The following is a 15,638-nucleotide window of genomic DNA, read 5'->3' as shown; positions in this document are numbered from 1 at the left end:
CTGGGGTTAAGCTTCATGTAGCCACTAGGAGATGTTTAAAGAAGAAGGCAGAGGACATTTTTATCAATGCTGGCATCAGTGCATTTTCGTCAAAATTATGACTTGTGGCTGAGGGTCACCCTGGCAACATCTTCATGTCTGCCTGAGAAGGGCTGTGTGTGCTTCTCCCAGAGTGGATGAGGACTAGTAGTGAAACACAAGCATTGCCTTTAATCAGGCTCCTGCTCAGTTTGAAGGAATCACTATCTGAGAGGTTCTCCATCAGTAGTGGTTCCCAGCCAGGGGTGTGTGTCCTCCCTCCCCCAAGAGGACACATCACAATGTCTAGAAACATTTTTGGTTGTCACAAGCAGGGCGGTGGGGGGTGGGGATTGAAGGAGGTGTTGCTACTGGCACCTAGTGGGTAGAGGTGGGGGATGCCCTTAAACATCCTACAATGCACAGAACAGCTCCCTAAGACAAAGAATTATCTGGTCTCAAATGTTAATACAAACTCCTCTCCTTGGCGTGACATGGTTTGGTTGTTGAAATTTCTTTTGGTGGGAAAGGAAAGAGAGGATTTTTAGGCCATGATTTTTCTGCTCATCAAAAAGCATATTTTGGGACCACTTCATAGCCACAGAGATTCTTATGAAATTTAATTAGGAGCCCCATTTTAAATTCCAGAACGGGTAGCCTTATCTTTGTTAAATACAGAACCACTTGTCCCTTCTGGAAATGGCACAGACCTTCTCTTTTGGAAAGGGACAATTTGACCCTACCGTCCTCATTCTCCCAAGAAATATTATGGCTTCTTGCTAAGCAGAAGCTTAGAAGAAAGTCCGTGCTCCACTTTGGTCATAAATCAACTTGGACCCAAGCCTAAATAAATAAATAACAGCCAGCCAACTAACCAACCAACCAAACCCCAGAAATAGCTGCCTTGTGACAGTTTTGAAGATAGTGGTCTTTCTATAAGACTACCCATTCTGAAAGGCAGCAAGATGCTGTTGCTATTTCTGGTAACAGAGGAGGGAACGGGGGTCTCCTAGACTGCCATGTCAGCAGTTCTTAGAAAAACACAGTAAAATTTTTCAAGGCAAACCATTTCATCATTTTGGGAAAACACCAAGAAACCACATGGTGCTATTAAAGCAGCAGTTCATGTTGGTCTGTCTTGTCCTCTTTAGAACAGTCTTCTTAGAATGAGCATGTGTAGTAGCTAGTCTCTACGTCTGGGTTTTTCAAACTGTAGGTCATCCCCATTAGAGAGTCATGACATCAACTTAATTGGTTGCGACCAGTGTGAAACAAAAGATAGCAAGGAAGAATTGAAGAGAAAATATATCACACATAGAGTATTATTTTATGAGGCACTATGTATTTTTACACACACACACACACACATACACATATACATACATACGTACGTACGTATATTCATCCTGGCTTGTGATGTAAAATATATTTTGTACTGCAGGCTATGTTCAAAAACAGTTTGAAAATCATTGCTTTATATGCTTTTACTTTTCTTCTAAGAACATGTGTGAATTGAAGCAACACAGCATATTTTCCTTTAAACTCAAAGGCCTGAGTTCTATGAGCTGTTCATTCCTAAACCACTCACTATTCAGAATAGGACAATAGATGATTTGCTTGGGATAATCTAGATTCAGTCTCTGGGCTGGAGAGGGACCCAACCTTCCTGGTTGGCATGACTATGGGATATTTCTGTTATCAGGAAAGATTACTGTGGAGGTGACAGGTGGCAGCAGCTGTCCCAGGACAGGCCTGTAGGAATAGAAGTCGGCACCAATTTAGGTATAGTGACCAAGGTAGACATATATTTAAAGCAGCTGGGACTGGGGCTTAGGGAGGAGATAAGAGACCAATGGTTCTCAATCAGGGAACTTCTTTGGAGCTCACAATAGCAGTGTGGGTAACCTGATGTCCCATTACCAAGCGTAACCCTGGATTTTGAGCACTGCCAGGCTTGGTCCAATCTGTAACATAGCCTGTGAAGTTTTCTTTATTTGATATTTTCCACACTCTCCAGCCTCTCTGCTTTCTATACTTCTCTGGATTTCACTAAGTTCCAGACACACCAGACCTTGTTTGAATTGTTCAAGTATATCAGTCTCCTTTCTGCCTCTGTCCCTTCTATGCATGCCTTTTCCTGCATCTGGGATGCTCTTCCCACGTTGTTTTCTCTGGCCTACTTTGAGCTCATATGCCATTTCCATAGAAAAGCCTTCCTTTCCTGACCTTCTACTTACTATAATTGTGATCTGTGTAATGTCTTTTTCATGAAATTTCATGAGGACAGCCACCATCTCATTCTCCTTGTAATGCCAGTGCCTACGGCATAGCATACATTCATTAATTATCAGCACATCGTAGATGGGTTCTGGGTTCTGGGATTGCACTAAGCCTGAATGGGATCAAAGGGCCCTAACATAGGGTCTGGGAAGGAAGAGGGGGAGCTTGCAAAGACTGGGTACTGGGCCAGACCTAACACCTGTTTTCCCTCTCTCAGCCTCATCCTTTTCCCTCAGATGTATTTTGGTCAAATTGAATTTTGAGGGGAGCTTGTCTCCATTGAACAATTTAATATACAGGGACTGTTTTTGTTTCTGATAAAATGAAGTAAAATCTCTAGAAATTGATTCCCAAATCAAATTATGCTTTCAGTAATTTATTTAAAAGAAATGGAGAGCCAAACGTTAGGTGTAATTTAGTAGATTTTTGAGAGATCATCATTATTTGCACATGTGGTTAAATCCCCTTCAGTTTGAATATCTAATTATATAGGTGCCGATGGGCTCATTCACAGCTCCATGGACAAGTCATCAGATCTGCCCCAGTGGGGATCTATTAACACCCCTTTATCCCTGAGTCAAGGGTATTTCTTGGGCATTACTGTTGCATATTGTTAGGGAAGGGACCATCGATGGAAATGTGAAAGGCACTTTCTGCCATGAGGAGCTGGCTTTGAACTAAGTTATGAGGATCCAGCTAATTATCATTAACAGTCGGACTTCAGTTCTGAGACATAAGAACGGTATTCATTCAGGTGGTAAATGTTGTGCAGCTTTCAAGATGTTCAGAGAAAGGGGAGAATGGCGTGAGCTGGAGAAGTGTAGCACCGTTTGGACAGGTTTTGGCTCAGAGTCTTAGAGCCAGGAGGGATCTGAGAAGTCCCTCTGTCTGATCCCTTTAGTTTAGAGACTAAAACAAACAAAAACCCAGAAATGTTCTTTCTCAACTTCCTCCATGATACCTATTTCCTAAGTACTTTCTAGGAGTCAGGCTTAGTAGACATTGTTGTGTTTTTAGCTATTCCATGTCCAATTTCCCCAGTGGCCTCCAATCTCCCATTTGGCAGACTCTTTTACTGTGTGTGCACTTGGTGGGCATCTTGTCCACTTTGGAAGTGCTAGAGGACTGTCCCAGTGCAGCCAGATGAAGTGTAAGGGGACATGTGACTTGAGTTCCACCGCATGCTTTTTCCACCATGACTTTTAAGCTATCAATCCTACGATGTTAGTACAGTTAGTGATGATACATCTAGTGATAGCTATAGTGGCCTAAGAATCACATTTCCTGGAATCTCTGACCTTTGCCAAGTGTATTCGTTTCCTATTCCTGCTGTAACAAATTTCTACAAACTTGGTGGCTTAAAGCAAATTTCTTCTCTTACGGTTCTAGAGGTCAAAATACCAAAAATTAGTTTCCCTGTGCTACATCGGCTATCAGCAGGTCTGTGCTCTCACCTGAGGCTTTAGGACAGGAAAGGCATTTCTTTGCTTTTTCCCCACTTCTAGAGCTGTATTCCTTGCCTCTTTCCTCCATCTTCAAAGCCAGCAGCACAGCACCTTGCTTCAGTCATCACATTGCCTTCTTTCTAGCCAAATCTTCCTGAGCCTCCCTCTTATGAGACACTTGTGATTGCATTCAGGGCCCACGCAGATAATCCAGAAAAATCTCCCCATCTCAAGATCCTTAATCACATCTGCGAAGTCAATTTTGCCATATCAGGTAACATTCACAGGTTCCAAGGATTAGGATCTGGATCTCTTTGAATCTATTATTCAGCCTACCACACCAAGATTCCTACTTTCCTGTTTTTCCAGCCTGGTCTTCCAATATCCCTTTAATTTTGTGAGCTCTTGATATCTTTTCAAGTCAGCACTATGTGCAGAAGTTTATAAGTGTCTTATCTGTTTAAACCCTCACATCGACCCTCTTAGGAAGACATTGTCCCCATTTTACAGATAAGAACACTGTAGCTCAGGGAGGCAATTGCGTAAGGCCAGATAGCTAGTGTGAGTGAGGGAACTGGCATTTGAAACCAGCCAGTATGATGGGAGAGTATGTGCTTTACCACTTCCTCATAATCCTAGTTCAAGTCTCTTTTGACTGTAGATCTTTTCCACGGAGGAGGTAGGATGCCATCTGGCTCTGAAGTCTGGATCATATTATTCAGTCAGGGAGAGAAGGCAAGGGGGTGGGCATTCCAGGCAAGAAGGAAGCTGGAGAATAAGAGGTGAATCCAAGAGATGTGTTGAAGGAAGGAAATGTTAGACTTTGGTGCCTTGTTGGAGGTAAAATAGTAGAAGAGAAGAAGGAACCAGCCACCTTTGAAATCAAACTTCTGAGTGGGCACAGCACCTCAATTTGGTGGATTGCCCATGGACATGATATCCTGGCTCAAATCCAACTTGAATTAGGTCCCTCCCTGTCTTGTCTTGGTCTCCTATGAAATGGGCTGGTTAAACACCTAACACCCTTTGCTCCTATTAACCAGCCTTTTTACACATGTGCTAATGAATAACTTGCCTTTCAAATGCTAATGAGCTTCTCCCTTGGGATTTATATGGGCAGAAGTAAAGAGGTACTTTTGAAGTTCAGGAGGGACTCCTGGGCCTAAGGGCAGGAGACCCCCTGGTTTGTGTCTCTTCTTCAAAAGAGAACTTACACATCTGCTTAGGGCTAGGGCAACAACTGGGAGGGAAGCTATTTACCTGGTCATCCCTTGAATAGAGTTGCCAGATTTAGCAAATAAAAATACAGAATGCCCAGTTAAATTTGAATTGCAGATTAGCAACAGATAATTTTTTGGTGTAATATTTACATAATGCTTTAGGGAATTTTTAGCCATGGAAGTGTGAAAAGAGACTGTTAGACTTGGGTTGACAAAGAGGCTAAGACAGAACCCCAAGGTCAGAAGGAATTCTTCTGGTGGGAGAATTCTTTGGGTGATTGACTTGGGGAGAGACCATTTGGTTATGATGGCTCAGAGCATCCTTTCCATCTCCTGCCACTGCCATGATGGTCACACCACAGCCTCAGGATCATATCAGCTTCTAGGCTCTTCTTACCTGCTTGACAGCTCAGGGCAGAGGCATTAGAGATAGGGCTGAGCCATGACAGCCAACAGGAAGCAGGTTTTGAACATTTACAGTGCACCGACCCCTCTGTCTCTGCTGGTGGTGCTCAGAGGTTTGTGTCTATCCTCTGCTTTGGGGGTCAAGTAGTAATTAAGCACCCCTCTGTGTCCAGAGCTCCCCACCCAGGCCCTGTGCTCTTGGGGACAAAAGAACTAGAAAACACAGCCCCTGTTTCTGAAGAGCTCACGTGTATGCGGCACGGGATGACGCAGAACTCAGGCTTTTATTAACTCAGAATTGGAATTTTGCACAGTGGCCTCACTCTGATCTTGTGGCACGCGTGTCTCTTCGTGTGTGTGTGTGTGTGTGTGTGTGTGTAGATATTACAGCAGCCGTCACCTCAGGTGCAAGGAGCCTCTGACCTGCTGGTCCAGAGAGCTGTCAGTGGCAAGTCTGTGGGACTTAGTGATTTGTGGCTTGAGGATCAAGGGAACCAAGCTCACTGGCTTGTTGGGAGACTAAACACTGTGACCTTGGTATTTTTAGCAGCACACTGGACTGAGGACCAGTGGAGCTGTGCGGTGCTGAAAAAGACGTGGCATGGCGTGCTGGCAGAGCGGGGAAAGGCTGCACTTCGAAACCAGAAGAGGAAGGACTTTAATGCCTGCTCTTGCCATGTATTAGCAATTTAATTGTTTCTAAGTCCCGATTTCCTCTCCTATGAAACGGAAACAGTCGTGATATCAGGATATGTTTAAGGATTTAATGAAATAACTTAGGTGAAAATGCTAACAGATAGTAAGCCCTGTAGGTGATCCTGCAGCGTTTCCCATTCTTGGAGCGCATCGTAAGCATCCCTGTTAGGACCACTCCTCATCGTGAAGTATAATTCTTTCATTTCTCTGTCTCTCTGCTTCTGCTAGACTGAGGGCCTGGGCCTTCTCCTGCTGTGCACTTGCCTTGAGCCTCCTGCGTCAGGTCTGCTCTGTGTGAGGCCCAGAGTTTTGCCAAGCTGTACAGACTTCAGCGCTGAGGCTTTGCTAAAGGGCAAGTCTTCACATTTTGAGTCTTCTTCCTTCCCTCCCTTTCTCTAACTGTCCTGCTGAAGACAGAGCAGATCCTGTCCTATGGGATCTGCTTGAGAGCAGGAGTTCTGAACAATATTGGAAGCTCTTCATTAGATTCTAAAATGTTTGAAGACAGATTTCTAGTATGCTCCCATGCGCTCCAAAAGGCGTGGGTTTGAGTAGCATCCCGGCTGTGCCACCTGCCCTTTCCATTGGTAAATTCTAGAGTTTCTGTGATGTTTCTGCCCATTTGGTTTCTGCTTCAACACATTGACTACTTTAATCAGTGCAGTTTGATGCATCAAGCATTTATCGAGCACTTTTTACTTGCCAGAGCCTGGGCTAAGTGTGGGGGATGTAGAGTTGGGGAAGACAGTGTCTCCGCTTGAGGTGTTCTGGATCTTGTGGGAGAGACAGAGGAGAAACCAGAGAAAACAGAGAGTTCCTCTAAGATGTGGGGAGGGCAGGATGGCAGTGGCACAGAATTTTATGGGGGCTCTTTCCCTCAATTATCCTCCCCCCTGAAGAATTCCGCTGCCCCTGCTTCTAGCAAGTGGGTGGGACCTCCTGCCCTCAAACATGATGTGAACACTAGGGAGCAGCCAGTGGCCAATGTGCATGAGCTATTCTACATGGGGTGAAGGAAAAGAAAGTTCTGAAGGCTAGGGGACCGTGGGGCCCCAGGTGGCATGGTCCTGGCTGAAGTTTGGGGCTGCTTGGATAACTTGGGGGACATGCTGGTGAAAAGAGCATGGGTGTGTCTTGTGGCTCGCTATGCGAGGCCCTGGCCACAAGTGCCATATTTTTGCATCTCTCCTTCAAATTAGCTTCACTTTTGTTCTCTTTCCCACATAAGAATTCTTAATTCTCTCACATTTGCTTCTCCACCGGCTCTTATTTCTTCTTATTTCTTTCCTGTTTTCACCTCCGTGTTTCCTTTCACCATTCGCTACCCTGTCCTCTCATTCTCTTTCCTCGCAACCATTTTTCTTTCTCTCTACACTTGTGCCTTCTTGCCTTTTAATTTTGTCTTTTGGCCCCTACCTCCATGTTCTGAAATATCCCTCCTTCAACTCAGGATTGGGAAGGAAAATTTCCTTTTCAATAGCTCTTTCTTATGACTTGAAAGAGCATCTCGTGTGTATCTGGGTATCCTAGGAAACAGAATTCTGGTTTCTGAACAGGGCAGATTCTCCCCACCGTGTGTGTTTGAGACAGCGCGAACCGGAGGGAGAGGCATCTCCCGTGGGCACCACGCCTCGGAAGACTCTGAGTACAGTGCTTCTTCCCCTGTTAGCAGATCCATCAGACCAGCGACCCCATCTTCCTAGGGTTCTGGTTCTCTGTCACTACACTATCCTTCAGGTTTCTCTTTCTCTGCTCTCCTTTATTTGTTTCTATGTCTGTTTTATTTTTCAGTCCTATTTTCCACATTTCTCCTTGCTCTGTTTTCTTGTCAGGTTTTCCTTACTTATTGGAAATGATACCACTCCCCTCCTTAATTTCTCTCTTTGGTTTTGGCAGATAGAATCAAAACCAGCATTAGAGACCCTTGTCGACAATATCCCTCCTTTTCAGAGACAGTGTGGAAATTTGGGTCAGGAGAGGTAGAGGAGACCTGAGAACCATCTTGTTTCTTTCTGGTTCTTATTTTGAGGTTGGGTTAACATAGAATTATAGAGCCTTAAAGTTGAGAGAAATCTCTACTAGTTAATTAGATAACCTTCAACTCATGTTGGAACACTTTCAGCTTCCTAATAGATAGTCCTACAGTCTGTGGCTGAGTATGTTTAATGTTGGGGAGTGGACTGACGTCATGAAACAGTCCACTTGATTCTTGGCCAGCACTCCTTGTGATTCTCATGTCCCAGATCTGTGTAATTTGTACCTATTGATCCTATATCTTCTTTTAGAGGTATACAGCACAGACCTTTCATTCAAGTTCTATTTCAAGTATTGAAGGAAATGTTTCCTCCAAAATAATTAAATGACATAAACTATTCCCGCCACCCTTTGACTATATAGAAAACTCGGTTTTTTTAATGACTCATTCGCCAGTGGCTCCAGATAGCTGAAACTGTCATGGAGAGGTTATGAGGGAGGACAAGTACTATTCCACAGAAAGAAGACTAAAATTAGACAGTACTATTAATATTTGTGTTGGACGTAATATCTAGTTTGTACATTATAACTTCTAGAACACTCTTAATATTCAGTACCATGTCATTTTATTTTTGTAGCAAGGTCCTGGTACTCCCCCCATTTTGTAGATGAGGGTAGTGAGGCTGCTGGAGTGTGTAACTTGCCTCAAATCACCCAGTTCTCAAGTGCTGGAGTCATGACTGAAACCCAGTTCTGCTGGCTCTTGGTCATCTGCTGTGTCTTTCATTAATACTTAAGTGTCATTGACTGTCCACAGTACCTGCAATGTCATGGGATTATATGAAATAAATTGTCTCCTCAAGACAAGGTACTTGGTGTATACAATCTAATAGGATTGTTATGGATTTGGGGTGTGTGTGTGTGTGTGTGTGTGTGTGTGTGTATCTGGCTGTGGAAGTGGAAAAATGGAAGCAAAGAAACCAAATCTGAGTTATACAATGATTTGGATCAATTATAAAAGTGCTGTATGAGGACCAGTGAAGTTATTCCCTAATTTATAAGTATCAGTGTGATTGATTTGTTTGGTAAAAACTCGTAAGTGCCAAGGTGGAGAAGAACGAGTTACTCCTTTACTGCAGCTGATCCAGAGAAATTCCCCGAAGGAGTTAGGAGACAGGGGAATTGAAGAAAATTCTGAAATACAAAATCCAGGGGTCTTGGTAGTTTGGAGGTTGGTGAGGAATAGAGAGGAGAGTAGGGGACAAGGTTTGGAGGCAGGAATGGGACAGATGCTAGGGAGCTGGTCTTCTACTCATGATTTGGAACTAGGATTCTGGTGTGATGAGAAGTTTTCCTTCTTTGCAAAGTAAAACCCAGATGTGGCTAAATATAATTCCAGGCAGAACCACCAATGATTCACCCAAGCTCAGGTGCGCCCACATGCAGCTGGCATCAGCTCTGTGTGCTCTCCAGGCTGATCCTTCTTCAGCCTGTCTTCCCCCGTGGAACAGGGCAAGAAAGCCAGACGGTGGTAACCTTGACCTTCTGTGTCTCTATCTGCAGCATCCTGGCCACGGCAGGAACCCACTTCAACACACACGTGGACCTGAGGACCCTCCGGGCTGTGCGCGTCCTGAGGCCCCTGAAGCTCGTGTCAGGGATACCTAGTGAGCACTTGTGTTTCTTCTTTCTCCTCTGCTGTAGCTTTACTCATGTGTCCCCACTGGGTCTGGGGCCAAAGGAATTTGGGATAAACAAGAAACGATTTCTCCAGTGGTAATAAAGAGTGGGGAGGCAGAAATCTGGCATAACATTTTACTTTAAAATCTAGCAATTTTTTCCCCCCAGATTTTAAAGATAGTGAAAATCCTTGTAGAATATTTGCAAAGTAAAAAAAAAAAAGTTATAAAATGAAAAGGAAAAGCACTCATTATCCTATATTTTTATGCATTTTTTCCTGTGCATTTTAATATAATTTGATCATACTGTGTGTATACTTTTGGATCCTGTCATAGAAGCATTTGATTTTCCTGACATTAAAAATTCTTCAAAAATATGATTCAAAAAGTCTGATATTATAACCTATCATATACAGGATGACTTATTTATTTATTTCTACGTTGCTGGACATTAGATTATTTTCATTTTTTTCCAACTAGAAATAGGGCCACCACATACATCTTTTTACTTAAGTCTTATTCAAATCTCTGCTTATTTTCTTAGGCTAGAATCCTAGAATTACAATTTCTGGGTCAAGGTATATGTATTTTATGAATAGTGATTGTACTAATTGTGATTCCACCACTGTGGAGGAGAAGCCAGTTCTCAGAGTAGTGGGGGGGGGGTAAACTTTGTCCTTGCTCTCATAGGACTTAGAGCCTAACAGGGCCAGGCTTAATTTCATTTAGGAAAGAAGCACATTGTAATAAGTTTGTAAAAGATAAGCAGAAGGCAACATGGGTGAAACAAAGAAGGGAGAAGTAATAGGCATGTAAATGATCAGAGAATTATGAGAAGGAGCATGAGATTGATTCCAGGAGTAGGAGTGATGGTAGTCTTTGACTTGACTGTTCTGGTTGTCTCTTTGCAAATTGTCTTCATCATCTCAGGACCAGTGGTTCTTTTCCCTCAAGGACTTGTCCTTCTCCTCTTAGGAGAAGGTAAAGGGAGCCTGCTGTATCAAATGGTGCTCAGGGAGGCTCAATTTGTCTTTCTTTCCTTCTAGGCCTGCAGATTGTGTTGAAGTCCATCATGAAGGCCATGGTGCCTCTTCTGCAAATTGGCCTTCTGCTCTTCTTTGCCATCCTGATGTTTGCTATCATTGGCTTGGAGTTCTACAGTGGGAAGTTGCACCGCGCGTGTTTCACGAACAATTCAGGTAGGGTCATTGTTCTTGCCTTCTACTTCTTCCCTTCCTCTCCCCTCTAGTCATTGGAGTAATTTCAGGTCACTGGGAGACTGGTTGGAAGAGAATATTCTGTTCCAACCCAAGAATTAGAATCAGAAACTTCTGCTTAGCTTTTTGAGGCACAAGCAGCCTAGACTAAAGATCCCCATTGGCTACTGATATTGCAAAGCAAATGACCTCTTACGTTTGCAATCAGGATTTCAAACAGGAGGTCTCAGATCCCCTGTCCCATGGTAGAAGGTTGTCAGAATGCATGTCAAAAACCACCTGTCTGAAGAAATACTCTGTACAGTGTCCTCTTGGGCCCACAGGCCAGGGAGATCCAGGAGTCCAGAGTCAGATTTGGGTCTCTCTAGATATGTGCAGACATTTTCCCTCCATGATCCATCTCATGACCTTCCTCCTTCTCTGCTACGTCCCACAGACAGTATAGAAGAGATGAGGAAGCTCTGAGCTTGGCTTGCCAGGGGCGCTTGGGAGATTTGTGTTGTTCACAGACCCCAGATTCTTATCTCTTTGTATCTTATTTGTTCTTTTCAAGTTGAATAGAATACCCTAGCAGGAAAGGGGGTTGGGTAGAGGTTGAAGAAGTCCAATTTAGTATAATGTTTATGTTTTTTAAAAAGAATCTTCAAAGGACACCTTCTACCTTGGAGTTTTATTGATTGATTGATTGATTGTCTTATTCAAGACTAGGAATTTAGGCCAGAAGAATAAGGAGTTGAGACCCACTGTGAAGGGACTGTAGTTTATAATTACCCCCAGGAAACTCAGGAAGAACTCAGGGTCTATACTACAGTCTGAACTTAGAAACTCAGTAAGATTCTGCCTTCACCTCAGATTGTTCTGTGTGATCCAGTCTGTCATTTCTTGTGGAACTCAGGAGAGGGTAGAGAATGTGGCCTGCAGGAAATGAAGGCCATGTGGAGGAGAGGCTCCATATTCAGAAAAGATTGGGAAACACTGGGATGAACATGTGGTATATGAGCCGTGAGATGAGGAGAGGCCAGAGGTGGGAGGAATCCAGAGAGAAAGAAGGACACACCGTTATGTGGGAAATAGAATTGAGTGTTTGTGGCTTCCTGGAGTTCTTTCCAGCTCATGCTAAACACCATGTGGTTTATTCCCTGCCCTCCAAATGTGTCTGCAGGTATTCTGGAAGGATTTGACCCCCCTCACCCATGTGGTGTGCAGGGCTGCCCAGCTGGTTATGAATGCCGGGACTGGATTGGCCCCAATGATGGGATCACCCAGTTTGATAACATCCTTTTTGCTGTGCTGACCGTCTTCCAATGCATCACCATGGAAGGGTGGACCACCGTGCTGTACAATGTGAGTAGAGCTGGCAGGGGCCTGGAGCAAGAGGGAAGAACCCTGGAATGAGCCTTCTGGCATTGTTTGGGCTGGTTAAACTCGGACAAGGGGGGGCTGTGTGTGTGTGTGTGTGTGTGTGTGTGTGTGTGTGTGTTGCGGGGGGCAGATTCAAATGTGAGAAGTCGTAGCACTTCATATCCTCCTATCATCTGGCCTCTTGCTGAGTGGAGGCTCACAGCTTTTTTAGCAGAGTTAGGAAATTGGATCCCATTGGATGGGTGAACAAAGCTCATTAAATGAGATCAACTTCGTAGTGATAAGAGTATGTCTTATGGCAGGTTCAACACGGTGGTGGGGTTCAGTAAGGAGTATTAAAAGGAAGAGATTCCTTGGTTGCTGGCTTCAAAGAGCTTACCATTGGGTTGGGAAGATATTACGGTTATTCTCAACTGTGGCTGCAGATTAGAATCAGCTAGTAGCTTTAAAAATTTACACCTCCTGGGCTCCACTCCAGACAAATTAAGTAGGAATAGCTAAAGGTAAAGGCCTGTCATTGATTTTTTTAAAGCTTCCTAGCTGATTCTAATACGCAGCTACTGTCAAGAACCCCACTGCATTACATGCACAAAAGAAACATGCTTAATTGTAGGACTCACTAGGGATGCTTGTTAAAATTCGGGTTCACAGGCCCCTTCTGTGCAGGTTTTGATTTTGTGTAGCTTTGAATAGTTCGTGGGCTATATACTTTTTACAGGTGCTTCCGGTGGTTCATATGATCAGGCACATTTGGAAGGTTTTGAGTTGGTGCACGAGCCAAGGCTGTCTGGCTGCCTGTCAGGGATGTTAGGGGATTCCGCTATGGCGACACAAGTTAGACAGGCTGACCACTGAAGGATCTTCTGCCTCCCAGAGTCTGATTTTAACAAGCTGCGGAAAGGCATCGGCAGAGTCCAAGTTCTAAAATGACAGGGGTCGGGGAGGTGTGTGCTTTGATGCAGAGGGAACCTGAGTGGGCAAAGCAGTTTGTGTAGGTTGCCTTTGTGTAGGTGCTTAGAAAGGTCTGCACTCTCCTGTGAGTCTAAACAGCCCACCCTGAAGCAGATACTTTGGAATGATTGTGCCTCTTATCTTTGCTTTCACAGACTGCCTTTACCCTAAGGTGCCCTCTGTTTCCTTTAAATCTGGTTCTATCTGTAGAAAACTTAATGCGTGGGGCATGGGGTAGCTTACACAAAGCACTCTCCAGAAGGAGCTCTGGATATAATCGACACTGGAGGGAAAGGAAATGCTGTGTCTCAGGAGAGACTCAACCAGACTGTAATGCCCGAAGAGCCAGGATTTGTGTAAGGCTGGCACAAGTAGGTGTTCAGTAATTGTCCATTACTAATCTGGATTCATTTCCCTACGGGTGAGCGAGTCAGGCTTGAGCTTTGTGGAAAAGAGCCACAGGCTCCTGTGCTAAATCTCTAAAGGGCAATGAAGAAATCCCAAGGACCAGTTTACGCGCAGCAAGCCCAAGGGTTACTTGTGACCTAGAAACACCTTGAGGACATTCTGAGATTCTCACCGGTTGTGGGGGGATAGCAGGAAGGAGGGGAGGGAGGCAAGATTGATGAGTGTAGTTGCTCCTTATTTGAAATGTCTTGAGGCCGTGTCACTCACATTAGCCAGGCGTCTCTGGAAATTATAGCACTGGTCCCCCAGTGGCTGGTGTCATTTGTGGGGCCTGGGAGTGATGTATTGCAATTTTATGTGTAGACTCACCTAAGTGATGTGATAAATGCATTGAAAGCCTGAAAGGAGAAGTGTTGCATTTGAACATACAGACGTGATCTGTTGGTCCTCCTGAGCCAGGGCTCTGATGGTGCTGAGACAAGTAGGAACGCAGCTGAAAAATCACCCAGCATTTGCATTAGTTTCTGTGTTCGTTCATTCATTCAACAAATATTAAGTGAGCATCTGCTATAGGCCACACACTCAGCTAGGTACTAGGGAAACATGGAGGGAAAAAGGCGCTTGCGCTCACAGTGCTCTTTTTAAATTTCTATTTCTCTCCAGTTATCTATCTGACCTAGGTATAGAGCTCACACAGAGACAGTGATCTTGCCCTCTTCTCTACTTTTGCTCCAGTGAGGAAGCAGGGAGGAGAAGAGGTCAAGCTGCTGATCCTCTGAAACCTTTCATTGCATGGGCCCCCAAGGCCACAAACTCATACTCTCTCTGACTTGTAGTCTGTTGCTATCGAACTTCAGTTTACTGAAGGCCTCCTGCTACTGTCATGGCTGAATCTAGGGTTGAGGGAATTAGTTGAGCTGTAGGGCTGGTTTCTAAAATGTAGCTGGCTGCTCATGGGAAAGAATGAACTTCTGTCTGCTTTGAAATGATGTCACTTTACACAACATTGGATCTAGGGGCAGGGAGCCAGGAATCCACAGGTAGAGGTGATAGTTATAGGTGGATAACTACACCTTGATATAGGAGAAGTTGGATGAAAAAGATGCTCATTTTCCAGCCGGTGGAACAAGGACAAAGTGTGGCTCCCTAGGAAGAAAGAGCCAGCCAGGGCTGGGCTTCAGCTGTGCAGGGAACTGGGGCGTGAAGCATGACCCAGGCAGACTCTGTTACAGAAGCTGGATGCACGTCCTGGAGTTAGGGTTGTCTGTTTCTGGAAGAGCAGGTTCAGACAGGCCGATTCTTTATACTGCTGGGGATAAGGCTTGCAATATATGGTGGGGTTACATCATAAATGCTTTCAATTACCCAACTTCAGCCATTCAGCTTTGGAAAGGAAGAGGGGGTCAGGGAGAGAGGAAAATAATGTATACAGTACAGGCTAATTCATGTATCATTCCTTTCACTGTTGCTATACCCATTGAAAGTGTGAGATGAGAGATGCCTAAGAAAGGTAATGGCTGAGAAATTGAGGATTCTTATAGCCAATTCAACAATTCCTGAGTATTTTTCTTCTTTTTCTTTTAAGTCAGGACTTGGTAATGACAAAATTTTACATATATATTAGAACTGGTTGCACACCATGCAATTAACCATTAATAACTAATACATTCAGTATCATAAATTCAAGTACACATATGTGGATGTTTCTGCATATAGAAAATCTCTCACTCTGCCATTATCACCACCGTCCCAATAAGATGCAAATATAACTGTCGGTTTCCCTTCCTACCGAGTCTCCTGGGAAGGCTCAATCCACCCAGCTGCTGTATTTCCTCACCCTGGCCACAAGGGATGGGAGAGCTCCCATTTCTCAGTCCAGTGCGTTTTCTGTTTGCTGGTGGCAACAAGTATGTAGGATATACTGGCGCCAGTTGTGCTCGAACCGGGAGGAGAACCTTCAGGTTTACACAGTACACAGAAGCT

General features: G+C 44.3%; 1 protein-coding gene across 1 annotated transcript in view; it reads left to right on the top strand.

Annotated features, from left to right (window-relative positions):
* The window catches only part of LOC121104018 (voltage-dependent R-type calcium channel subunit alpha-1E-like), a 65,639-nt gene extending 55,721 nt beyond the window's left edge, over positions 1–9,918 (top strand). Inside the window, exon 3 of the mRNA XM_040636315.1 lies at positions 9,602–9,918. Within this exon, the coding sequence (XP_040492249.1) occupies positions 9,602–9,818 (217 nt within the window). The 3' untranslated portion in view covers positions 9,819–9,918. The remainder of the gene's footprint in view (positions 1–9,601) is intronic.
* The last annotated feature ends 5,720 nt before the right edge of the window (positions 9,919–15,638 follow it).

Source organism: Ursus maritimus, unplaced genomic scaffold (genome assembly GCF_017311325.1).
Source record: "Ursus maritimus isolate PB19 unplaced genomic scaffold, ASM1731132v1 scaffold_2, whole genome shotgun sequence".
Lineage (NCBI taxonomy): Eukaryota > Metazoa > Chordata > Mammalia > Carnivora > Ursidae > Ursus > Ursus maritimus.
This window is presented reverse-complemented; position numbering and strand designations above follow the sequence as displayed.